This window comes from Tiliqua scincoides, chromosome 10, assembly GCF_035046505.1.
Source record: "Tiliqua scincoides isolate rTilSci1 chromosome 10, rTilSci1.hap2, whole genome shotgun sequence".
In the NCBI taxonomy this organism is placed as follows: Eukaryota; Metazoa; Chordata; class Lepidosauria; order Squamata; family Scincidae; genus Tiliqua; species Tiliqua scincoides.
Window position 1 is genome coordinate 29,234,083 of NC_089830.1, and position 25,806 is coordinate 29,259,888.

The 25,806-nt window shown below is 49.2% G+C and overlaps 1 protein-coding gene and 1 pseudogene across 1 annotated transcript in view; both read left to right on the forward strand.

The window, feature by feature from the left end:
• LOC136661135 (uncharacterized) overlaps positions 1-25,806 on the forward strand; it is a 38,214-nt gene extending 12,408 nt beyond the window's left edge. Inside the window, exons 4-12 of the mRNA XM_066638154.1 lie at positions 3,633-3,740; positions 4,355-4,475; positions 4,719-4,799; positions 4,992-6,608; positions 15,830-16,045; positions 18,189-18,233; positions 19,295-20,135; positions 23,422-23,518; positions 25,449-25,806. Coding sequence (XP_066494251.1) covers positions 3,633-3,740; positions 4,355-4,475; positions 4,719-4,799; positions 4,992-5,117 — 436 coding nt within the window. The 3' untranslated portion in view covers positions 5,118-6,608; positions 15,830-16,045; positions 18,189-18,233; ... (1 more) ...; positions 23,422-23,518; positions 25,449-25,806. The remainder of the gene's footprint in view (positions 1-3,632; positions 3,741-4,354; positions 4,476-4,718; positions 4,800-4,991; positions 6,609-15,829; positions 16,046-18,188; positions 18,234-19,294; positions 20,136-23,421; positions 23,519-25,448) is intronic.
• LOC136661772 (5S ribosomal RNA) lies at positions 20,469-20,585 on the forward strand (annotated as a pseudogene).

Consider the following 25,806-nt stretch of genomic DNA (forward strand, 5'->3'; position numbering starts at 1 on the left):
CCAGGAGGCTTGTCCAAGTTCTGCAGCTCTGTTTCTAGGATGTTTCTGTACTGGTGACCCGTCTGCCCCTCTTCCTCCACCACCTCTGCAGGGGGTTTAGCTCTGCTGGCAGAGGAGGAGGGGCAGACAACTGTTACTACAGACATTTGCCCTAGAAGCAGAGCCGCAGATCCTGGATGCGTTTTTCAGCAATTTTCAACCGCTGTGCTCCAGACTCCCGCGCCACACCTGGGACCTTTCACGGCACACAGTTGTGGTGCGGCACACCTTTTGAGAATCACTGTCATAAGGGAGAGCTGCAACTGCCAAACTGCTCTCAAAACAGTGAGCACTGATAGACCTTGAATCCTACACCTGGCCTTCTGTGTGAAGCAATGCTGAGATTGCGGGAGACGCTGCCCGTGCGTTTGGAAGACAGTCGGGGGGGGGGGGGGCTGGAAAGAAACTTGTCTTTTGGATAGAAATGTGAGGTGTGAAAGCCAATTCCTCAGCTGGGTCCCAGGATAAAATCCTGAGCGTGGGCAGAAGTCTGCAGTGGGCCGTGCATCCCTCCTTGAAAAGGCAGGCTTTGGGGGAAGGGGAATCAAAGGCCTCCTGAGGTCCTGCTGCAGGCAGATGCTGGAGAGGAGCTGCTCTGGTGTTGCTTTTCCGCCCCCTGCTGTCACTCCCCTGGGAATGCTTGTTCAGAATGCATCCACGCCTCTCCCCCCCTGGGCTTCTTGGGCTGGGGCTTCCATCCTTCACATTTAAGGACGTTGATGCAGGCAGCACACATGCTGTTTAAGAAGGGGAGCCTTCTGGGACTTCTCCCCCGCTGCAGCAGGCACCCTGTGGCACCCGCTCCCTAATTAGCACCTCTCTTTCCTCCAAGAGCATGTGGTAAACCAGCTTCTCCTCTTTCGAGCTGATTTGACGCTGGTGGGTAATTAACAAGTGCTACTGAATGGTTCCAAGAAGAGGTGAAGAGATGTTTTTGTAAAATGCTTCATCAACTAATTTTTTAAAAAATATTGTTAGCCAGAATGCATGCCTTTCTGTTTATAGCCCACCTTTCAACACCAGTGTTTCCTGGGCAATTTACAGACACTAAAACCCTATGCAGCCAAACAGAAGGGTCCCTTGGATGGGGGATTGTTGGGGATTACTGGAATTATCATTCCAAGAGCAGAACGGAAAGTACCCACATCTCTGCAAAGAGTTCCTGCCAATTCCTTTTCTCCCACTTTGCCTTTCTATAAATCCAGTTAATTTGCCTGGTTTTTTGCAGTCACAATCTTTGCAGCTACCCACCCCATTTTGAGTCAGAGTTTTAGATTATGCATATGAGAGCTTTAAAATAAATAAATCAGACCAACCTTGCCTTGATCTGTTTGCTCATCATTGCTTCCTTTTAATGGGTTATTTCTGGGGGGGGGGGGCAGCAAATCCTGACTAAGTCTTAGTGAAATTAATGAGACTTGAGTTAGTCACAATTATCTGGTCTCCTCTGATTTCAGCAGCACTTCCTCAGGATTCATTTTCTCTTGATACAGCCCAGTATTTTTCCCCCAGAATTCCTTCACACAGAAGGAACAGCACATAGGCTGGAAGCTGGCATGGCTCACCAGCATTCCCCACATTTGTGCTAAAATAATTGTAAGAACATAAGAAGAGCCCTGCTGGATCAGGCCCATCTAATCCAGCTTCCTGTATCTGCAGTGGCCCACCAAATGCTTCAGTGTGCACACAAGACAAGAAGTCAAAATCTGCGTCCTGGTGCCCTTCCCTGCATCTGGCAATCTGAGGCAGCCTACCTCTAAAACCAGGAGCTTGCAGATACCTACCATGATTTGTAATCCATGATGAACTTTTCCTCCAGAAATTGGTCCAATCCCCTCTGAAAGGGAAACACATCTGCCATTTTACTGCCCAGTCTCCCAGTTTGGAGAGATCCTTCTGGAGCTCCTCACAGTCTTTTCTGGTCTTCACCACCTGGAAAAGTTTGGTGTCATCCACAAACTTGGCAACCTCACTACTCAACCCTTTGAGCAGGTTGAAAAGCATCGATCCTAGGACATCCTTGGGGCACTCCGCTTTTCACTTCTCTCCATTGTGAAAATTGCCCATTGACACCCACTCTCTGTTTCCTGGTCCTCAACCAGTTCCTTATCCATGAGATCACCTGCCCTCTAATTCCCTGGCTGTGAAGTTTCTTCTGCAGCCTTTGGTGAGGGACTGTGTCAAATGCCTTCTGGAAGTCCAGATATATAATATCCACAGGTTCTCCCACATCCACATGCCTGTTGACCTCTTCAAAGAATTCTAAAAGGTTTGTGTGGTAAGACTTACCCTTATAGAAGCCATACTGATTCTGCCTCAGCAAGGCTTCTTCATCTTGTTCATCTTTGGGTGCAATCCTAACCCCTTATGTCAGTACTTTCCAGCACTGGCATAGCGGTACCAATGGGACATGTGCTGCATCCTGCAGTTGGGTGTCACTCACAGGGGCCTCCTCAAAGTAAGGGAATGTTTGTTCCCTTACCTCAGAGCTGCATTGCCCTTATGTCGGGGCTAGAAAGCACTGACATAAGGGGTTAGGATTGCACCCTATGTGTTTTAATTGTATCTTGCTTTCTAACCCAAATGATCAAAAATAAAACTTAACAATTCCATCAACCAATGAAGTGAACTGAAACATTGAGAACCAGGAAATTCAGCAGAATCAACCTGGCTGTAAGCATACTTTGCCACCCTCCACAGTTCTGAAGGGGCACCGCAATTCCCCATATACTTTGAGTGCAGAAGGTCTCAGATTTGATCCCCAGAAGTAAGGCTAGGAAACAGTAGCAGCAACAGCCGACACTGCCCAGAATGGCTCCAACGGCGAGTGGGAGGGGGTGCTTATACTGCGCACTGCGGTGTCCACGATACTTACCGCTCTGCCCCCTCTTGCTAAGCTACTACTGGGAAAGACCCTCCACTGCCTGAAACCCTAGACAGCCTCTGCCAGTTAGTGTGGACTACAGTGGCAGGGTTGACCCAAGACTTCCTGGTGTCAACAGCTGCCCCCTTACCCAGTAATGTGCCGTCCTCTGCTCCTCCCACTCCCTGGATTGGAAAAGGAAGAGAGGAAATGCAGAGGAGAGCGGGGAAGGGCTGGAGTGCCGGACTCTCCTCTCTTCCAGACTTCCTCTTCTGCTCTGCCTCCCTTCCTTTCTCAGTTTGGGAAGGGGGGAGGGGCAGTGAGGCAAGTGGGCAGGCAGAGATGGTGCAGGAGAAAATTAATCTCTTTGTAGGCAAGTCATCCAGGAGAAAATTTGCACTGCTGGTTTATTGTGGTGCTGATAGAAGTGCTTGTATGTGGGATGTGGGGTGATATCATAGCAATTTTCAACCTTTTTTGCCTCGTGGCACACTGAGAAGATGCTAAAATTTTCAGGGCACACCATCAGTGTTTGACAAGGCACCGCACTGCTAGTGGGGCTCACATCCCCAATGGCTCTACTAATAAAGCACCCTGCTCCAAGTTCCCACAGCACACCTGCAGACCATTCACAACACACCAATGTGCTGTGGCATGCCTGTTGTAAATCGCTGTTTTATCACCACAGGAAACTAACCCTGTGCTTTTCTCAACTGCTGCCCTCCTGCAGGCTCTTTGAGACTCACCCTGAGTGCAAAGATGCTTTCTTCCTCTTTCGCGAGATTGACGACTTGCAGCAGCTGAAGATGAATAAAGAGCTGCAGGCTCACGGCCTCAGGTAGGCTGCAGGTGGCGAAAGTGCACGGGTGGTCATGTGCCTGATGGGCTTCGTTCAAGAAGGATACACGCGCCTGAATGGGGTCTTGTGATTGTTCTCAAACCTGTTCTTCTCCTGCATGTTCCAGGGTGCTTATTTTTTAAAAGTAGCCTAAACAAGTAGAGCAGGTCCCAGCACTGGCTCCCCTGCCAGTCTGAGTGTCCCCTTAAGGACTGCTTTCGTTCCCCTAATCGAGCTTTGTCGTGGTCCACCAGAAGACTGGAGAACTGACACTCTTCCTTTCACTTCCAGGACCGCTTCCCCGTTTTGTCACTGTCAAGAAATTGGCGCATGTAAGGGAGGCACAAATGAGCAATTGTGCACAGTAGTTCACAATTCCCTGGCCAGATTATATTAATCACATGGAAAAATGGGGGGAACACTTTCTATTTCCTGGGTGTGTGTTAATCCCAGTTGCTGTGTCCCCTGCCAGTCCAATCCCAGCCAATCTGCTTCTCTGAAATTGGCTGTCACAGCTGGATTTTTTAAAGAAAGGGCGGGTCCTTCTCAGGAAGCCTCCCTGGCTCAAGTCTGACACCTGCTTCCACTTCTGTGCTCTCTTCCCGCCCTGCCAGGGTGATGTCATTCATTGAGAAGAGTGTGGCCAGGCTGGACCAGGAGGAGAAGCTGAAGAAGCTGGCCTTGGATCTGGGCAGGAGCCACTGCCGCTATAAAGCCCCACCCAAGTATTATGAGGTGAGGAGACCCCGAGACCTGCAGCTCTGGCCCGGACTTGAGCAGTGCCAGGAACACATTCAGTGCTGCACAACCAGAGCAGGAGGCTCTAGTCCAGCTCCTTGCTGCCTGCCAGATTTTGCGCAGGAGGGATGGGGCTTCCTTTCCCCAGAAGCGCAGGCGGGGTGGGGCTCAGTGAGGAATGTGATTTGCCTGCCCACCTCTCTCTCTCCCCCACCCCGAACTGACCCGTTTCCCTCTCAGTATGTCGGCACACAGTTCATCCAAGCTGCCCAGCCCATCCTCAAAGAGGAGTGGACCTCAGAGGTGGAGGAAGCCTGGGAGGTAAGGAGAGCTGGGAGGGCTGCATTTTTCCACCCCACTTAGGGGTGCTCAGGAATGAGCAGTTTGGGGCAGGGACAGCCAGCTTCTGCCTCCATCCTCACCACACCTTGTCTCCTCCTTTTTGTTTGGCTTCACAGTTCAGTTGTGAAACTTACTTGTGTGTTTTTCTTCCTTTTCCTGCCTCCACACCAGAGTCTGTTCAGATATCTGACGGTCACCATGAAGAGAGGCTTCTATGAGGAAGAGAAGACAATGCTGGAAAACCAGGCCACGGACTTGAGGAAGGCGGGTGTTGAATCCACCCCAAACATGATCTAGAGTCTCTTTTACCCTTGACTTGTTTCAGCACCTCCCTGGACTTTCTCTCTCCGCCCCCTGCCCCAGACAACTCCCAGTATGCATCAGGAATTGTTTTGCAGCAAGTGAATCTCTGCTAGAAATTGAGATTAACCGTAGAATCCAGGACCAGGAATTTCACAGTGGGGTCTGTAAATGGTCCGCAGACCCATAAGAGCTTTTGTGAATGTCTGTCTGTGCTGGGAGGGGGATGATGGGAACAGACCGCCGTCTGCAAACACACCTTTAGAGTTGCTTGCTGGTGTTGCTCTCATTTTGCTCACAGACCAAGTTTGAAGACCTGGCTGAGCAGACGGCTGTGTCCCGCTTGCCATTTGAAGGGATCACACTGTGGCTGCAGCCTTTTCAACTCCTGTACTATGTTTTCCTTTGCCACAGGCTGAGCAAAGCAAGAGCATGAGTTGTGGTTGCTACTAGAGGGTGATGAGGAAGCAAAGCAAATGCACAATGTGCCAGAGTGCACTTTAGAGTACTGTAGTGAAGTTCAGTGCACATTGATCAAAGTAGTGATGACTGACCAAGGCTGGCTGTACTGGTGGCGTACATGGAATGAAAAATGCTCACACGACCTCTGCACGGCCTTTGCAAGAGGAAGGGGGTGGAGCTGGCCGTCAGGTTCCTTTTAACCAGCTTGAACTCAGCTTGATTTACTGTGTGTCTCAGTAGCACAAAGAGCAGAGTTCGTGGCTGACCAACAGCACTTGAATTACTCCAGCTATTGCCCTTCTGCTCACCTTAATTTGAACCTGTTTGCTTAAAGCAGGAGCCAGCAAGTCCCATTGCCACAGTTGACACCCCTCTTTTGGCTGGGAGGCAAAGGCTCTGCCATTCCCAGGGGGGCTTGATTTGGCCCAGCAGGAATCCTTGATCACCAAAGTTGTTGTCTTAGAGCAGGGATTCTCAACCTTTTTTGTCTCATGGCACCAAAATTGTCAATGCACACCATCCGTTTTTTGACAATTGACAAGGCACACCATGCTCTTGGTGGGGAGCTCACATCCTCATTGGCCCTATTAACAAATGACCCTTCCTCCAAACTCTTGAGGCACACCTGCGGACCATTCGCGGCACACCAATGTGCCACGGCACAGTGGTTGAAAATGACTGTCTTAGAGGCTGATCACTCTCGCTGTAACTGCTCCAGCAGAAGAGCACCCCGTCACCCTTTACACTCACATTCACTCTCTCCCAGCGAGGCCAGACTCTTCACTTGCACTAACATCTTGGCGTTTTAGAACCTGCTGCTTTTCTATTCAGTGATTTTGTTCTTGGGACTCTTCACCTCCAACACTGGAACAAGGAAAAATGACAACTATTACCACCCAGCTTCTCCACCCTGCAGGAGGACAGGCTGTGGGGTCTTGTAACACCTCTGCAAAGACTCAGCACCAGGAACAGCCCAAGAATTGCACCCGCCCATGCGTGATGCTGTTGCAGCAGTGGAAGTCTCAGGTGAGTCATAGTTATGTGCACTCGGAGAGTCCCAGACTCTGCGGTAGAATGGGAACCTCTGGGTCCGAGTTGAGACCCAGCTCGGGGAGCTCCCTGGGGCGGTGGGTGCCTGTGTCTTAGACCCCTCCAAGTGAGAAGGGTGTGCCACACTAGAGCCGTTCAGGTGCAGGGATGGCATCAGGCTTTGGGCACCAGCCAAGAGCTCCTGCTTGTCAGAGGGCCCACTGACCAGGCCAATCCTGGAATCCACAGCATTGGTGGCACTGGTAGTGGCCAATATGCCAGTGGGGAAAAGGCAAGTGGAGCCATGGGGCCCAGCCCAGGGCTTTTCGCCAGACCCCCCAGCCGCCTGATGCAGCACTGTTCACCTGTAGTGCCAAAGAGCCACAGGCTTGTGCCTTTCCCCCTGCTCTCTTGAGCCATGATTCTGTCTTGCTTCACCTGGTTGGATGCAAGTAATACTTGGCCCTTTTGTCGGATGGGCTAATCTACATTTTGTGCTTTTAAAAGAGGATTGGAAGGCGGCATCAAACCAGGCAGGAGGAGGCAGGGCCCATGGGGGGGGGGTAAAGAGGGTAATTTCTAGGTCAAAAAGGGAGCCCAGAAATTGCCTGGGATCTTATGTTTTCCGATCTCACCTAGACTCACTGCCCATGTGGGATGCTGGGGGCTGTCACAAACCATAAGCACCAGACTGAGAAATGACACTCATAAACACGGTCAAATCTGCATGTCAGCCTCCTCAAGCCTAAGATCATAAGAAGAACCCTGCTGGATCAGGCCAAAGGGGGCCAATCTAGTCCAGCTTCCAGGATATCACAGTGGCCCACCAGATGCCTCGGGGAGCTCACGAGACCACAAGAGATCTGCATCCTGGTGCCTTCCCTTGCATCTGGCATTCTGAAGAAGCCAATTTCTAAAACCAGGAGGTTGTACATACCCATTATGGCTTGTAACCTGTGATGGACCTTTCCTCCATAAATCTTTGCAATCCCCTTTGAAAGGCATGTAGGCCAGACGCCATCACCATATCCTGTGGCAAGGAATTCCACAGAATAATTGCACGCTGGGTAAAGAAATATTTTCTTTTGTCTGTTGTGGCTCACACCTCGTGGATCTTGCACTGTTTCTCTTGTTCCTTTAAAGACTTTGCCTCCTCCAAGAAATTGCCTGTGTTGGCTTCGCTGTCAGATCGACCCTGCCTGGCCTGCAGATGTTTGGCTCTACATAACATCATGAACAGCTGGGATGATGGCCCTGGTGGCACCATTCAGTTCCAGCACTTAAGCCCATAGGGGAGCCCATCAAGACCTCTCCAATTCTCGCTGATTCTCTTCCTTGCACCTTTAATTCCTGAGGTTGGTGCACTGTTTGATAAGATGGCCTACTGGTGATTATGTACTTGGGTTGCATTTCAGTACCCTCTCATTTTCATGTGACTGTTCTATGTGCAATTGCAATATGGCTGCAGAATATCCTCCAGTGGTTCCTTCCTTCCAATGTGCAGTTTCCATTTTCTCTCTGACATCATGTTTGGGGTTGCAGCATTTGGTTGATTCATCAGTCATAAGAACATCAGCAGAGCCCTGCTGGATCAGGCCAAAGGCCCATCTCATCCAGCTTCCTATATCTCACAGTGACCCACCCAGATGCTTCAGGGAGCACACAAGACAATAGGAGACCTGCTTGCTGGTGCCCTCCCTCGCATCTGGCATTCTGAGGTAGCTGCATACCCATCATAGCTTGTAACCTGTGATGGACTTTTCCTCCAGAAATGTGTCCTATCCCCTTTTAAAGGCATCTAGGCCAGGTGACATCCTGTGGCAAGGAGTTCCACAGACTAATTACATGCATTTTCTTCTGGCTGTCCTCACTCTCCCAACATTCAGCTTTAGTGGATGTCCCCTGGTTTTGATGTTATGTGAGAGGGAAAAGAGCATCTCTATCCACTCTGTCCATCCCCTGCATGATTTTGTATGTCTCAATCATGTCCCCCTTCAGGCGCCTCTTTTCTAGACTGAAGAGTCCCAAATGCTGTAGCCTTTCCTCATAAGAAAGGTGCCCCAGCCCACTAATCATCTTAGTCACTCTCTATTGCACTTTTCCATTTCCAGTATGTCTTTTTTGAGATGCGGCGACCAGAACTGGACACAATACTCCAGGTGTGGCCTTACCATCAATTTGTACAACGGCATTATAATACTAGCCGTTTTGTTCTCAATACCCTTCCTAATGATCCCAAGCATAGAATTGGCCTTCTTCACTGCTGCCGCACATTGGGTCGACACTTTCATCGACCTGTCCACCACCACCCCAAGATCTCTCTCCTGATCTGTCACAGACAGCTCAGAACCCATCAGCCTATATCTAAAGTTTTGATTTTTTGCCCCAATGTGCATTACCTTATACTTACTTACATTGAAATGCATCTGCCATTTTGCTGTCCAGTCTCCCAGTTTGGAGAGATCTTTCTGGAGCTCTTCACAATCTCTTCTCACCAGAACATTGTCCTCCATGAGCACCTCTGCAGTTAACAGGAGCATTGATGCACAAGGGCATTGGAAGACCCTTCATTTCTCCGAGGCTGGCACAGAAGGAATTCCTGGTGGGCAGAAGCCCTGAAGGCTCATATCCAACCACCTCCTGCTGCCCTCTGTTCCCCAAATCCACCTCCAGGACAGTTTGCTTGGCTTACCTCCCATGACTTCCTCAGCCTCTAGGCAGGAATTTTTTTTAAGGAACCTCCTTCCTGATCTGTTTAACCTGTCAGATGTCTGTACCTTTGTGCCCTGGTGAAATCTTCTATAGCATAAAATTCCTAATAAAAGAAAAAAAAACCAGAACCTTAAATTTTGGCTTAACTTTTTTTTTTCTTAAAACACACATGCACTCTTTGTGGTGATGAGACAGAGGGATGAGAGAGCAGAGACGTGCAGTCAGAGATGGGAAGTGGTTTTCATTTTTAAAAGACAGCAAAAAAAACCCCACAACAGTTCTGAATACATTTGTGGCTAATTTTTGCTTGGCCCAGGAGAATGAGGAAATGACCTGGGGGGACAGTCCTGTTGAGAAATTGTTAGCCCCGATGCGTGCTGCAACCTGAACGAGAACCTGCAGAGATGCCTCTGTTCTCTGAAGAAGCAACTAGATAACTTCACTTTTTGGGCGGGAGGGACATTTCAGGTATTTCAAAGGTACGTAAGAAGAAGGGCATCGGGTGGGTGGGTGGAGAATGGCAGCCATGCTGCAGTTGTCGTTCTGTATAGCCTCGCTGGAGGTGAATCCGCATGGCGTGGGGTCCAGATGACACATCATGCAGCAGATCCAGACCTGAATCTCCAAAGGTGGCTCAGCTTCAACCCACTTGCACAAAATGAGCCACAAGGCTGGGTTGACTCTTTTCCCCAGAGCCACTTTCCTGGTTGAAGTTGTTCCCCATAAAGTTGCTGTTAGCTGTGAGGGATGACAAATATTGGGGGTGTCCCTGTCTCCCCTCCCCAGGAGTGTCACCAGATGGAAAGCATCCTCGCAGTTTCATGGGTCGGGTTATCCTTGCATGCAGGAAAAAAAGATATGGTTAGATGAAGGGCAGGTCCATCCATGCCTGATGCAGTGGCCTCAGGTGATGAATGGGGGGTCCTTTTGCCTCCTCTCCCCTCATCCTGTTCCCTGGATTTGATAAGGATGAAGGGAATTGTGTAAAAGAGGAACTGTGGAGGAAAGGGGGGTGTTGGTGGGTTGAGTGTCGGAGCCTCTCCTCTCCTCTGCACTTCTGTCCCCCTTTTCCTATCTAGGGAGTATGAGAGGGAGGGGGCAGGTAGCACCCACCCCCCACTCCCAATAACGGGTGTGTTAACATGCTACATGAGGAGCCAGGAAATCTTGAGCCAGCTTGACATGTTGACGTGTTCATGTCAGGAAATCTTGAGCCAGCTTGACATGTTGACATGTTCATGTTCATGTGTGTTGGTCACAGCAGAAACAATCTTAGCAGAGGCATTCCCTGCGGTCTCTGGGAGCAGGACAAAGGCCTCCTTTCCACTGTTTGCACTCTGCAGTTGCAGTTTGCCTTTCCACAAGCCCTCTGACACCGCTGACCAATTAGTTGAAGACAACTTATTGGTTTACTAAAAGTTATTTTTATAGAGAAACAGATTCATTTAAGAGAGGGAAGGAGCAGGAAAAGGACACTTTTCAAAGAATCTCTTCTCCCCCCCCCCCCCCAATACACTAAGAAAGTCCTCTCAGCCAAGACCAAGACTCTGACCCTGATGAGTAATGTTGTGCTGCTCAGTGGGAAAAAAGTTCTGGAGGACAGGGCAGAAAAACAAGCCTGTGCTGTACAAATCTCAGCCTGGCCATTTCTTTGGGCTCAGCCTGAACGTGACTGCCCCTTGCAGGTTCCTGCCTGCCGGCTTGCAGTGTCGAGAAGCCCAGTTCATGCACTGCCCTGAACTCTTTTTTCCATCCAGCCCTTCCTGGTGGGCAGAACCTCCTTCCTCGGCACACAACTACGTCGCGCAGCCCTTGGCTGAAGATGTGACAGTCGTGTCCAGCATCTGCTTTGTGAGATCTGCTGTCAGGATGTCTGAACTGGGCCTGCAGGACACGGAGCTGCCTGTTGCAAATTATGGCCTTGACTCAGCTCTTTTCGGGGAAATGGGCTTCGAGATGCCACTTCTTCTGTCGTGTGAAATCGTGATCTTTAATTGCCTGCTGGAAGGCATGTTGTGCTGGCAGCTGGTGGAGCCTGGTGGGACAGCCAGCACATGCCTTGGAGCCTTTCCTCCCCCCACCCCTTTTTTCGCAAGCTGGGCGTCGCTCTGGAGCTGGAGAGGTGCAAGGGAGCTGGGAGCACCCTGGACATGCACCACTGCTGTCTTTTCAGGATGGAAGACACCGAGCCAAGCCAGGAGGTGGGGAACAGCATCAGACCAGCACTCTGGACCTGGTGAGTAGAGAGGAGGAAGGCGCACCTTGTTTTTCTTGCTCAGAGGTTCTGGATATGTCCCCCCAACTCCAGAACTGCCAGCTAGAATCTCCTACTTGATCAAACCACTGCAAAGGAGTAATTCGAGTCAGATGCATGGAGGAGTAATTTCTTTCAGGAATGAAGACCCTGTCCTTGCAAGGAGCCCCAGCAGAGTGTGGCACCATCCCTAAATTCCTGCACAAAGAGAAGGGTCAGGGCCAGCTGTGCTCCAGCATTTGCTTCGTTCTCCTGATGAGAAAGCAGGGGGTGCTGATGGCACTTTTGAGACATCACCTGATTGACATGTTGCACACAGCAGAGCAGGCAGGCGAGCATCCCAAACAGACAGCTCTAGCCCGTCAGTCAGGGCAGATCTCCTAAAAGCAAGCAGCATGCTTCTGAAGCCCCCACCCCACCCCACTTCCCACCAGCTGCAACACGAGGACCTGTTTCTGCCTTGCTGGTGATACTGCATCTCAGGCTCCAGTGCTTCTGTAACCTTGCAGTGTGCGGATTGTGCCTTAGCTCCCTTCCAGCCGCCTCTCTGAGCCATAAAAGACCACTGAGTGAGCATCTTCAGCTGGCCCCAGAAACATCCGTGACCACAAGTCATCCAGCAGGAAGCCATCAAGACTAGAGGCAAGGCAGAGTGCAAAGGCAAGCGCAGGAGGACAGAATGAGCTGCTTGGCCCAAGGAAGCTGCAGGCAGAGAGATGGATGGCTGCAAATGCGCCACAAATCCACGTCAGCTGGAAACGGGAAGATGCTTTAGCCTTCTAAGTGTCTAGTTACAGGCATCTCTCCGGTGAACAAGAGCCAAATTGCACAAGATGAGAAAGATCTGCACTGGGTCTCCTTCTGGCTCTGAATTTCAGCAAAGCAGCCCCTTTGGCTTAGGGCCACAGTGCTGGGAGGGGGATGAGCCTTTTTCTCCCCTGGCACCATGTTCCTGATTAAAACTCCCCCACCCCCACTGCAGCTGTTATTTGCCCTTTGTGGGAAAACGTTGGCAAGAGCCTTCTTGGGTCCAAGACCCAGATGAATGCAAATGCTGAAGACCTGTCTGTGCAGGGTTCTCCCTTCCTGCCTTGGAGTTTGGAGTCTCCTTCCCTTTCACCAGGACATTGTGGTACAGTGAGGCAGAAGATACCAGACAGGATGTGATGGCACTTAACCAAATCCCTGGAGATAATTACGCAGGTTGATCCTGATTTGGCTGGCGTTTGATGAGTCCTGTATCTGTGGTCCAGAGGACAGACGTTTTCTCCCAGAACTGATAGGCAATGATGCCCCATCTCTAGAAGCAAGCCCCAATTTGGGGTTGCCTATTGACCCAAAATGACTCTGTTTCACCTGCTTTTGGCTCAAACAAGTGGCAAAAGTTGATCTTGCACCATGTTGGGGCCACAGCCTCATCCCTTACAGCTGGGGTGGCTGGGGCAACCACTGGGGCAAAAGGGTGGTTGCAAGGCTCCCCAGCCCCAGGTGTCAGGCTGCAGGGGGGTGTCCAAGAGGTTGCCCCGAGTGTTTAAAAGTCTTTTTCAAGAAGAAAGAGTTCAGCTGTTTGTTGGCATGATTATATATATGGAATTACAAAGTTATATATAAATATACAAATTTACGAAGTGAGTGTGTGTGAGGCGACTAAACAGCCACCGGGTAGATGGGACTCGTTAGCCTGGGAAGGCAGCTCATCTGAGAGAAGGAAAACTCTGATCCCAAACCTCCACTGCCTTGTGGCTACATCCAGTTAAGGAAAAGGCTTCAGGAGTCAACCTCGAGGCAAAATCAGGAGCCGGAGTCCCTGAGGCAGTTCATGGCTGAACACAGTCACGTTCTGGCAACTCCTGCGACGCCACTGGAACCAACCATATTGGCCTCTGCCTTTCCATTGGACCATTTCAGCGACGTGGAGAGGGGGGATTTGCTGCATGGGAAACAGTCTATCCTCCATATCTACCTTACCCAGGCTTCGCGCACTAGAGAGGACACTCTGTTCCAGAACCACAATTCAGAGCGTGACACCATAGTCTTCCGAGACTGAAGGATGCCAACATGCATGTGTGTGTGCAAACATACACACACACATGTGTTCCATAAAAGAACATGTTCCCGATCTGTGCTTCTCTGGCCATTGTGATTCATTTCACGTCCTTCATGCCCCGAGTGCCGGGCGACCTTTGTGCGCCACTGCCTTGGAGCTCCCTCTTCCCTGGGATGTTTAACCATGACTTGGGAAGAGTGCAGGGCCGAGCTCCAGAAGGCTGAGCTCCAGAATCCAGGAGGATTCTGACAGAGCAGGCAGGCAGAGAGAGGCAGGGATGCCAGAGAAGCACAACTCAGGAAGTCACTTCCAAGGGGAATCCATGTGTTGCTGGGCATCTGCACAACCCTCTGTGGTCTGGCCTTGCAGGAGAAAAGCAACAAGAGACTTATGCTCGCTCCCCCTATCTCAAATTGTCCACAAGGCTTCATTTAAAACATGGACACCACAAACAACCAGGAAGACCCTGTCCCCAATGAGTCTGCAGCTGGGAAGGCCAGAGAATAATACATGATACTTGTCAACTGCTTTCTGAAGGTGCAAAGTATGTAAGGGACTCCTTGCTGCAAACTTGTGTAATCCGTAAGTATGAGCAGCGTGTTACAGATGGGAAAGTCTGAGATGAAGAGAAACTTGCCCAAGGCAATGGAGTGAGTTTGTGGTAGAGGTGAAACGGAACCCGGCCAAGTCCTGCCTTGCAGCTCAGTCTCTCAGCCGCAACCTTAGCTAAGGATCCATGGTGAAGGCTAAGGGGGGAAAGAGAAGAGGGTCAATATGTGACTTTACCAGGGACGATGCTTCTGAAAGGCCTCTTAGAGCTTGTGCAGAGATCCTTGGTTCACTGGACGATGGAGAGGGATGGTGTACATTGTGTTTGTAATATTTGCTTTATTGATAAGCATGTGAAGGCAAACAGCAAACCCTCTTGTAAGGCAGCAGATGTGTTGTCCCTGGAAAGAAACAATTGTTTCACCCCTCCCAAAAGTGGCCTCTGCCTCTGTTTCTGTCTCTCTGCAAGTGCACAATGGCTGTGTGGCACACACACACTGTATACTGGCCTAATCCTCTTAGCTGGGGGTGTGGGCCATCTTCCCCAAGCCCTGTTGGTTTCTCATTCCTACTTCCTATTAGCTCACCAGCCAACCATTCTAACAACCCTAACTAGCCATTTATCTAACAAAGGAATGATTGGCTAGCATCCATAATGCCATCATGGGGCGGGGGAGGGTAGATCTTTGGGGTTTGATAGGAATCCCTCATGGCCCAGGTTTCCTGCTGTCTAACCTTCGGTTAGTATGACCATCTGATTTAAAGCCTCTTTCGCTCTCCACCTCCCTTTAACAACATAGCAAAAGAGGTTCAAAGATGCTTTTGAAGCTGTGTGTGAGAAAACACGTGCCCTCTTGGGCAAGGAAGCAGCAAAGTCTCCTTGCTTGGGGTGGAACATGGAAATGGGAGCTTCAACACATAATTGTTTGAGATCCTTCACGTCAAGGGACTTCTATCATGCCAGATGTTTGACTGGATCCCCTCCAAGAGCATCCTCAAGTTGGAAACAAGTTGGAGAAAAGTTATAAAAAACATTTGGTAGTTGACAGGGAGAATCTTATGAGTTGAAGCAATCAGATATTTTTAGCTGAGACAAAACTCAAAGTAAGACACGTTGGTGACATTCATGGGGCCACAGATGGAAGACAGAGGACGAAAACCCCTTTGCTCTCTTCTACCGGTTCTGGTTTGAAATGACAGGAAATTAGATTTGGGCTCAATAGTTAAGTATCCATCCTGACGGCAGTCTACTCTCTAAACCAGCTTGAAATTGGGTTATCTGACATGGCTTCCAGCAAAGAACCTTGGGAGATGCAATTTTGAAACTGCAGAGGTGTTTCTGATGGAGATCCTTAAAGAGTGTTCTCAGGACTATGGTTCCCAGAATTCCTTGATTGGAAGTGTAACATTAAACTTTTTAAAGTTTGCAATACAGACTTGCTGTAAAAGCAATTGAACAACCAGCCCAGCAAGGCTGAAAAATCTCTTTCCTTCTAGAATCTTTTTCTTGAATTGCAAAACGTGTGTTGAGGATGGCTTTGAGACCAGGACACCCTAATTCAAAGAAGTGAAGGGGTCTACAAAGTCACTGGGGTCCTGTTATGAGGAGCAGGGAGCACTGGATGTTCTCTTCCTGACAACTTCTGCTTATTTCAGGATCCTCCAGAAGCACTGAACGATGGGGTCATGCCTGCAGGGTGTCACTAGCTAGACAGGATGCCCATGACCACGCAGGTCCCAGGGGCTTCAGCCTTGAGGAGCCTCTGCAACTTCCTCCTGGCCATTTCACTAACAGGCTTCTCCACCAGTGGGCAACCAACGTTATGCCAGTCGGAGTCCATTCAGCTGCTGAAGACCATCATCCAGAGCTTGGTGAGTGACTGAATGATGGGGAGGAGAGCAATTGGGTCCATTGGGGATCAGGCTCCAGCCCAGCGCAGGGATCTTGTTGAAGTCTTGGCTCTGCTTGGGATGGGATGTCTAGCCTTGCAGAAGCTGGACTAGCTTACAGAAAAGCTGGGGTGATATGAGTCCACCAAAGCACCCGGAAGTTATTTCATAATGTTGTCCCTGTCCAGTCATACTTGTGCAGGCAATGAGAGTGGCAAATCCTACTTCAGGGAAGCATTTTGGGGCCTGGAGTTCTTGGCCTGCGTGCAGAACATGGTCATGGTCAGCAATCTTTGATGAACTGAAGTTTGGGCTACTTTTTTAGGTCAGAGGCGTTTAACTCATTTCATATAGTGTGCGAAGTAGTATTCATGGTGCCTGCTGAAGGCCAGAAGTGACGTCATTAAGCATATAATGTTTTGTTCTCACCTGGGAGCTCATTTGTTGCAAATGACAGAAGAGAAAATATGCAAATCTTGGTTGTATTTTCAAGCTATGGGAGAGATGAATTACCCCACAGGCTGCCCTTTCAGCAGTGCCACTTCTGCCCTTGTGTCACTTTGCAGCTCAACAGCAGAAAGCAGCAGATGGTGGTGCAGGAAGAGCCCAATTATCGCAACAGCCAGATAAAAGTCTTCCAGGGGCTCCATCCGGCATGAGGCCTATTTTAGATCTTCGGTCTTTCTGCCAACTTGCTGTCTCGTAGCTCTCAGCCTTCCTTGTCTCTGGCTGTTTCTAGCCCTATTAATTGATACAGAGGGGGGTTCTGGGGTACCTGGAAGTCGCTCTCTCTCTCCCTTCTTAAGCCAAAGGCCTATTCAAATTTCTATGGCTGTCCTCTTGCTTACAGCCACTGGGAATCCTCAGGCTCTCTTCCACCACCCCAGAACCTCTCAGGCTATCCCCAGCCATGCTCACACACACACACTCACCTGCAGCGGTGCCCAACATCGATCGTGAACTGGTTCAAAAATCAGACCTCTCAAAATGACTTGTGATTTTGCCAGACCAGGGATTTAGGCCCAACCAAGTCACATTCATTCTGATAGATCCAGATGGTAGTTTTGAGGCTCCTGTTTCTCCACTAGCACAGGATGGTCAGCCTAGGCCTGCTGTCTGATTGGCTTAAGGCCCTTATGAAACTTCCTGGCCTCCTACCTCTTGCATGAGATCTGTCCAGACCTTGCATGAAGCTAGTCCTGCCCCAGAGGAGCTTTGCCGTCCTTCATCTCTCTCCTGTTATCCCTTCTGTTCTTAAGAGCATCTTAGGCCCAAATCCTAACCAACTTTCCAATGCTGGCACAGCAGTGCCAATGAAACATGTGCTGCATCCTGCAATTGGGTGGCACTCATAGATGCCTCCTCAAAGTAAGGGAATGTTTGCTCCCTAACCTCAGAGCTGCATTGCCCTTATGTCGGTGCTGGAAAGTGGGTTAGGATTGCACCCTTAATTTCCTAGCCCCCAGACTGCACTATAATAACTAAGCCTAAGCAGGTATCCAGGACATGATAAACAACTGAAAATTCTTCCCCAGTTTTCCAGGCATCCACATCTTTCCCCTGCATCTGTGGTCTCCCTTGTTTAGTTTGCGAGTCTTTGGGACTCAGCCCAAAGCCACCGTTTATAGCCTTGCTCTCTAAAATGCTGTGTACACTGGTAGTGCTACATAAACAAACCATTTTCAAAGTATTTTGTTGTGCTTGCATCCTCCTTACACCAATTCTTGAGATATATGTCACTGTTACTCCCATTTTACAGGTGAGGAATGCTGGGACTGAGATGCCCAAGTCACAGCCAGAGGAGGGCCCTGGGCTGAAATGTCTTTGCTGCACTTCATCTGGGCCATGCAGAATCACCCTGACCTTTGTAGCCACAGCGACAGGCCTTGTCCTTTTGCTGGGATAGCTGCTGTAGTGTACAGACCCGGCTGGCTCATGAATGAAGCCAACTGAAGCACTTGCCTCAGGTAGCAGACTGGTATTACCACTGCTGCTACTGCTCCTCCTGGATTGGAAGAGGAAGTGGGGGACAGAGCAGAAGAGAAGTGGGCTAGAGCATCATGGGTCCATCTAGCCCAGTATTGTCCATTTTTACAACTAACTGCATGTTGATATCTTCCTTTAGGGCAACTCCAGCGATGCGACACTGTATACCCCAGAAGATACCATTGTACGTATCCCCCAGAGAGGATGTGTTTGGGAATGAAGGGAGGAGTAGTGAGCAAAATCTGTGTCTCAAGCAACAGCCTGTGGATTCATACCTCACATCTGAACTGGCTCTCCCAGCGACTGAGCCGAGCATTCCTCTCTAAGAATTCCTTGGGGAATAACTGTGGTGGACGAGACCAGTGGTCTTTCTCAGCATCCTATCTGCTGACCACGGACTCCAAAACTCCAGGGGGGAGAGATGTTTGTAGGCAAGGCGAGATAGTGGCACACATCCTTGGAAGCTTTCCCCAAGGGTCAGTGGTCTGGGGACACAATCAACAGCTTCCTTCTATGGAAGAACTGCTGAAAGGGAGCATTTAGTTCTCATCTTCCACAAAGCTGGCAAAGGAAGTCCCTGGGTCTTTATTCTGCTTATCTGAAATCTGTTCTAAGGACAGAGCTGTAACAACTACTAAAAAGGTTTCCCAAAAGTTCCTTTCCAGAAATTCTCCCCTGCCCCACCCCATCATGATCCATGTGGCCTTGTTAAAGAAAACAACTACTGAGCTTCTCAGTGACTGATTTAAAAACCATCCAGTCTGGGCCAAAGTTCCCTATTCTGTAGAAACTCAGACAGAGACTTGCCCTGCCGAGGACACTAATCTCAGTGTAAGGCTTGTGAGGCATCGGCTCTGCTCCAGCCATTCTGCTACACCTGCCTCGGGTGGACGGGCCTTGGGATTCTAGATCTAGATTCTAGATCAAGCCTGCACTCTGCCTACTAGTACACTCTTATCAATCAACCGAAAGCACAATCAATGCTCGTTACACATTGCACAGTTGCACACTGTGCACGTTAAAAAGTCCCTGCCGCAAGGGGCATACAATCTAAAAAGAGGGACACAACAGAGGGAGTGAAGGGAATGAATGGAGGGTTTGCCATAGGACATTGGTTCAGGTTCACGTTCTTAAGCTGAGTTGCAGTAGGGAGATTCTGAGGCCCCCTGAGCTGAATGTTGCCTCTGCCTCCCTCCCTCCACCACACACCCTCCAATCTGTTTCTTCCCTTTTTGGTCCCAGTAGGCTTGTTACGCTGACAACTTGTCTTGCTTCAGCACGGAGCTGCAAGTGATCCAAAAGGAGCATGACGATCACGCGAGGATTGTGTCCCGGCTCCAAGACCACCTGGAAAGGCTGACAGTGCGGAGGAGCCACACCGCCAAATGCCTGCCTTGCGAGGCCCACCCACTGCACCCTGTGCCGGTCTTCCTGAACAGGCTGCTGGAGCTACTTCAGAGGACATGCAGGACACAGAGAAGCCGGGAGTTGGTGCGCAGTCCGCCCCCCAAACCTAAAGGCAGTGGTTCCCAAGCTGTGAGCCGTGGCTCCCCGGGGAGCCGTGGAAACCAGCCAGGGGAGCAACAGAATCTCCGAAAACCTGCCGCCCTGTACAATGTATAGGATCGTAGCCCTAATGAGGAGCCATGGCCAGTGGCTCAAGGGAGGCCCGGGAGGCCTGTTGAAAAAGTTTGGGAATCACTGCCTAAGGGGAAAAGAAGCAGCATCAACCGGCCACCAGGATTCTCTGCAATGGCAGGGTAACCACCCATGGGGGCTGGCGGTTCACTCAGTGCTCTGCTGGAGGACCTGCAGCAGAGGTTGCGCCAAGACAGCCTGGACCATGCTTCTTGGTTGAGGTGCAGATGTGCCGGGAAGGCCAGGAGGGCCACTAACGGGACCATTGAACCTATGTTGGCGGCATGTTCCAATGGAGGCGCACTGACTGCAATGCTGACAATGCCTGCTATTCACAGTCAAATGCTGCTGCTGATAGTCACCTTTCCCCACTGCTGGAGGTGGAAGAGGAAGACGTGGACAGGGCTGAGCCTGGGAGGGACCCCAAAGCCCTGCTGTCTGGGTGGAGGTAAGAAAGGGGATATGCCCTTCCTTGCACCTTCTGTCTTCTCTGGGAACGGGCAATGCCAGGCTCGGGGACTTCCCCCCTTTATCCAGCAGTGATCCTTCCTTTCCTTTCTTTCTCCCTCTTCTGAGGCCCCCTTTCTCTCTCCTCTCCTCATTGCTCGTCCTGCTTTCCATCCATTGACTTCAGCTTTTCTTTCACCACTTCCATTCCTTGCAAAGAGGCCATTGGACACTAATGAAGCCAGGCATCTTTTTTAACCAACATTTGGAGCAGCTTTTATTTGAATGCTCTCGGGGCTGCTGTCCTATTATTACTTTTATTGTCATTAACAATATTTATACCTGTTACCCTGCACATGCCCAGTCTCATCTGATCTTGGAAGCTAAGCAGGGTCAGGCCTGGTTAGTACTTGGATGGGAGACCGCCTGGGAATACCGGGTGCTGTAGGCTTATACCATAGTCTTTCGAGACTGAAGGTTGCCAACCACCAAGCACCACTTTTCAGCAAAGAAACAGTTCACAAAGTCATAGCCAATTACCTGACCTGCTATGTCTCGATGCAACGTTACCATTATGCCTCAGCAGATGAGACAGCCTACTTCCTGCTTATTTGCATGCCCTAAGAAGTCAGGATCTGCCTTGTGTTCAACTTCTTCGTGTCACTTCAACTGTTCCTCTAACTGTGCTTCCAGGGTTTCTTTTTGTTATCACATATTGGATTACAACCAGTGGCATAGCTAAGGGGGGCTGGGGGGGTCATTGCCCCGGGTACCATGATTGGGGAGTATCAGGGATGCCTTTCTGAGACCTTCTGAGCCCCGGGAAGGCCATGTGTGGCCTTTCCAAACCTTGAAAGGCCTCACAAGCCTTGCTGGAGGCCTTAAAAAGGCACTTCTGGATTAAGTGAAAACCAGAATTGCCTTTCTAATTGCCTGGCAGGGCTTCTGAATCCTGGGGAGGCCGTGAGCTGCTTTCCTGACTCTTAGAAGGCCTGCCAGAGGCCTTGGAAAGGCATTTCTGGTTTTTGTTGAAAACTGGAAGTGCCCTGAGGAGGGATGTTTTAAAAAACTGTGTCCTTGAGTGCCAGAAGGCTTAGCTTACACCACTAATTATAACCACAACTGTGCTTTCCGTGTCATCCTGTGGTGGTCTTGATCCTCTGTATTCTGTTTTCAGGGTAATTTCTAGTCCAAGACATTTTGACTGTGTTGCTGCTCATTTGGGATTCACCACTTCAGCCACTAGGGAAATGCAGTTCAGATTAATCCACCCCATCTACCAAAGGGTCATTGCGCCACAATTCCAGACAGCCACCATAAGTGCTTTGAGAGTTCAGCATTCTTGAATGAATAGATTCAGCTGATTTGCAGTAGATTTAAGCCTGGGACGTGCTTTTTCACACAATGTATAACTAACTTATGAAACAATCTGCTGGCACAAGAGAGGGTTATGTAGACTGCCTTTTTGCTCTGCAGGAATTAAATTTGGAGGGGGAGATAAAAATGGCCATATGCCATTTGAAAAGGACTGATATAAATTTGTTTTTAAAATAAAACTTTAAAGGCCTTTAATGAACCCATTCCCAGCCAGAACCTATCCAGAAAAGGCCAAAACAGATCTGATAACTCATCACTGTGCAAAAAAATAAAAAAATAAAAGCAGTGGGATGTGTTGGAGACTCATAAGAACAATATTTTGGAGATGACATTCATGCAGCTTGAGAGCTTGACAATTGGATTATCTCTTTCCCCAGCCAAAACATGTTTAATGAACAATAGATTGAATCTACTGTCCTAAGGTATCAAACAAAGCTGGACCCTCACCCAAAGACAGACCAGGTTGGAGTGACAGAATGAGCCACAGAACACCCTCAGGTTTTTCATTCTGCCTCTTGTTCTGGGCTGAACACAGTTTTCTAGAAATGCGAGCTTCCCAGGGAACGAGGCCAACCAAAATCACAGTTCTCGTTGGATTAATTGGGATGCAGCAACCATTGAACTGCCAACTCTGCATTCAGGTACCCATTCTGGGTAATATGCAGAATTCTGCAGAAAGGTCCCAGAACACCCACCAGCTTCCACAACATCCATTGTTTATAGCCTGGAATGGGTATGGGGCAGGGGTCTGCAGCTTGCAATATGGCTCCCAATTCATTCAGTTGGTCTTGTGGTTTTGGTTGACCTGCCTAGCTTGGAAGAAGGTGTTCTGGTCCCCGTCCCCCGTCCCCCAAAACCATACTGCCTGGAAGCACTGTGGCCTGTTAATTAGGGGTTTGGCTGGGAAGGGGTTACAGCAACACCTTCATTCTCATCCCTTTGCTCTTTCAGCCGTTTTCACTTACAACCACATTTCAAATTTCATCCACATGCTTTCCTCTTTCATTCGACTTCATTCACCTTCCATAATATTCATCAACATTCTTATGTTAATTTTTCTTTTATTTATATTGAGGTTTTGCACACATCTGCAAAAGGACATCTTATATTGTCCTATAGATGTCCTATATTGAGGACATCTGCAAGAGGGATCTAAAGGCCTTAGGAGTGGACCTCAACAGGTGGGAAACCCTGGCCTCTGAGCGGCCCGCTTGGAGGCAGGCTGTGCAGCATGGCCTTTCCCAGTTTGAAGAAACACTTGGCCAACAGACTGAGGCAAAGAGGCAAAGAAGGAAGGCCTATAGCCAGGGAGACAGACCAGGGACAGACTGTACTTGCTCCCAGTGTGGAAGGGACTGTCACTCCCGAATCGGCCTTTTCAGCCACACTAGACGCTGTTCCAGAACCACCTTTCAGAGCGCGATACCAGTCTTTCGAGACTGAAGATTGCTAACATGAATTTGCACACATTCACCTGATGTTATTTATAATTTTTTGCCAGCCCAAATAGATTTGCAAGCTAAGTAAGTGTTGCTTTGACATTCATTCATTCATTCATGACGCTCTGGTCCCTAACTGGACCAAAGTGCAAGGTGTTGCTGTACTAAAAGCATAATAGTGGAAAGGTTTCAAGACTGAGGGCCAGTCCTGCCCAGCTTTCCAGCACTGATGCAGCCGTGCCACTTGGCATGCATAGCATTCTGTGGTATGGGGGCAGTTAAAGAGGTCTCCTCAATGTAAGGAAACAAACATACTGCATGCTGCTGCTCTGTGCTGGAAAGTTGAATAGGATTGGGCCCTAAGTATCCTTCTTATGTGTCTCCTACCATTTTCTGGCACCTGTTTCATTGGTCAAAGGCCCTCTTGGGCTGTTTTTATGCTATTTGCAAACTAAGTCCTCCTTCCTGCAGGACACCATGGAGAAGCTCTGGCAATAGCTGCAGCAGCTTCAGCTGATTGGTTGTCTCAGAGAGCAGCAAGACATTATCGATGGATCTGAGGAAGATGGTGAGTTGTGGGGCGCTGCTTTCCAGGCATGTTTTACAGCTTTCATCTCTTCTTCCCCTCTGGAGAGCTGCATATTTGTGTCTCTGCAACCCTCAGTCCAGCCTCCTAAAAACTCATTAGCACTCCATCTTGGCTCTAGAATTTCTGCTAATGCAAGACGTTCTTTCTTGGCTGCCTGTTTTGTTTTGCAGCCAAGCAAACAAACTTTTTTTTTGCATAGCAACAAACAACTTCCACTCTGGGGAGCAAAACCCCACCGCTTTTCAGAATCACCGTGAAAAAGAATCCCTTCAGAGTGACCCCTCCTTCCTGGGATTCTTCTTCAGTGGGGCTGGAATTGCAGGCCTTTTGAGACTGGGGTGCAGATAGGTCATTGCAAAGGGATTGGTCAGACAAGGTGGTATGTGTGGCAAAGGAGCAACCCAAAGGAATTGAAAGTAGGGCAGGAGCCAAGAAGACTGAGCCAAGACAGCAACTGTATCACAGGGGCAAGAACGACAGAGGTCTTGATGTGGATTCAGAGCTTGTATCTGGCACCATGTGTTTTTGGTACCCAAAACGTTACACGAGTGTGCCAATCAAAACTTTGGCGATGCAAATTAAGGGAGCTCACACATTGTTTTTGAGTCAGTAATTATGAAAATTTATGTTTCTCTTTGGCAGCACAGATGCTGGTTTTACAAGTGTGGTGAAGGCTTCCACTGGAATTGCCTACATACTGTCAAGCCTCATTTTTCAGCCATGGGGCCAGAACTGTAACAAAATAAAACCAAACACACAGAGGCAGGCAGCTCAAATTCTTTATGAAACATCATCCCCAGGCTGCTCTCGGCCCCTTCGTTAGGAGAGATCAGATGGGTGGGTACAAGAGACAAGGCCTTTGGTGGGGAGCAGCACACCTCTAGAATGCTCTCCCCATTGAAATTCCTCTCTCTGTTTTGGTTTTCAGTGTCTATTGAAGGCTTGTGCTGTTAGTATTAGTTGTAACAAGGTAGGGGGACTAAGAGGCAGTGCCCAAGCTTCACAGAAAAGTGGGTTTTGAGAAGGGATTTGGAGGTTGTAAGAGAGGTATTGTCCCACAGGTGAACTGGGAGGACATTCCAAGCAACAAAGGGGAAAGACGATGTTGTGTGAAGGAAGCAGAACACTTATTATTTATCAATTAGTGTATATTCCCAAGAGACACTTGCACTGCAACCCTTTGCGTGACTACTGAAAAGCAACTCCCATGGTGTTAAATGGAGCTTGTGCCCATGAAAATGTGTACAGAATCGCAGCCTTGAGTGACGAAAGGCCCAGTCCTATTCATCTTTCCAGCACTGATGCAGCCGTAACACAGCCCCAAGTTAAGGGAGCGTTCCTTCTTGTGAATTCCCCCCAACACAGGATGCAGCACATGCCCCATTGGCAGAGCTGAGTCAGCTCTGGAAAACTGGACAGGATTGGGCCCCAAATAGTTCTTATGATTTACTTGATGATCCTGCAAATATTTACAGTTCCTAATCTTAACAGACTATATAAAATAGGGCTATTGCACTTATCCCCTGTTCTGGAGTAAACAGGGCTGCCAGATGTCCCTCGTTAAAAACAACATCTTGTACTTTGAGAATTTCTACTTCCTGAAAATTTCCTCTGCAGCTAAATATCCAAAGTGGAGAAATCCCATCTGGCAAGATGTTCCCCTTAGAGAGCCCATGTCCAGAATCACAAAGCCCTCAGAGAGGAGTTTTTATGGCTCAGAAGACAGAGGATGCTATCTGCATCATTTTTCACCCATCTCCCCAAAACAAGCCAGTCAGGGTCTTTGTGCTCTTCAGAATGCTATTCCCTGCAGAGATCTCTGCTCCCAAGTGATTTCAGCTCTGCTGGCTTTTAAAAAATGCAATTTCTGCTCTTGCATCTGTCTGCAGTTTTCTTTTCTGATTTCCAGGTGAAAGAAGAACTAGTGGGCTGGAAAAACAAATAGTGAGCATATCATCAGTGTGGGCTGTTGCTGTCTCTGCATTCCCACCAGCCACCCTCTCTAACGGATAATGGAAGATGAGTTTGTTTCTGTGGCATCATCAATGAACACAGCACTTGACAAAGCAACAAATGCAGAAAGACTGGTCCCTTCCCAAACCGGCTTAGTTTAAGAGATGACGACAACAGCTGAATGTGAATAAATACAGTGTCCTTGTTCACCAGCTTGAGTGCAGTTGGAGATGGAGGATTAAGGGATTAAACTAAAATGTCACAGAACGGGGCTTTGGACGAGGGTGTCGGTCCTTACTATGACATGGGTTGAG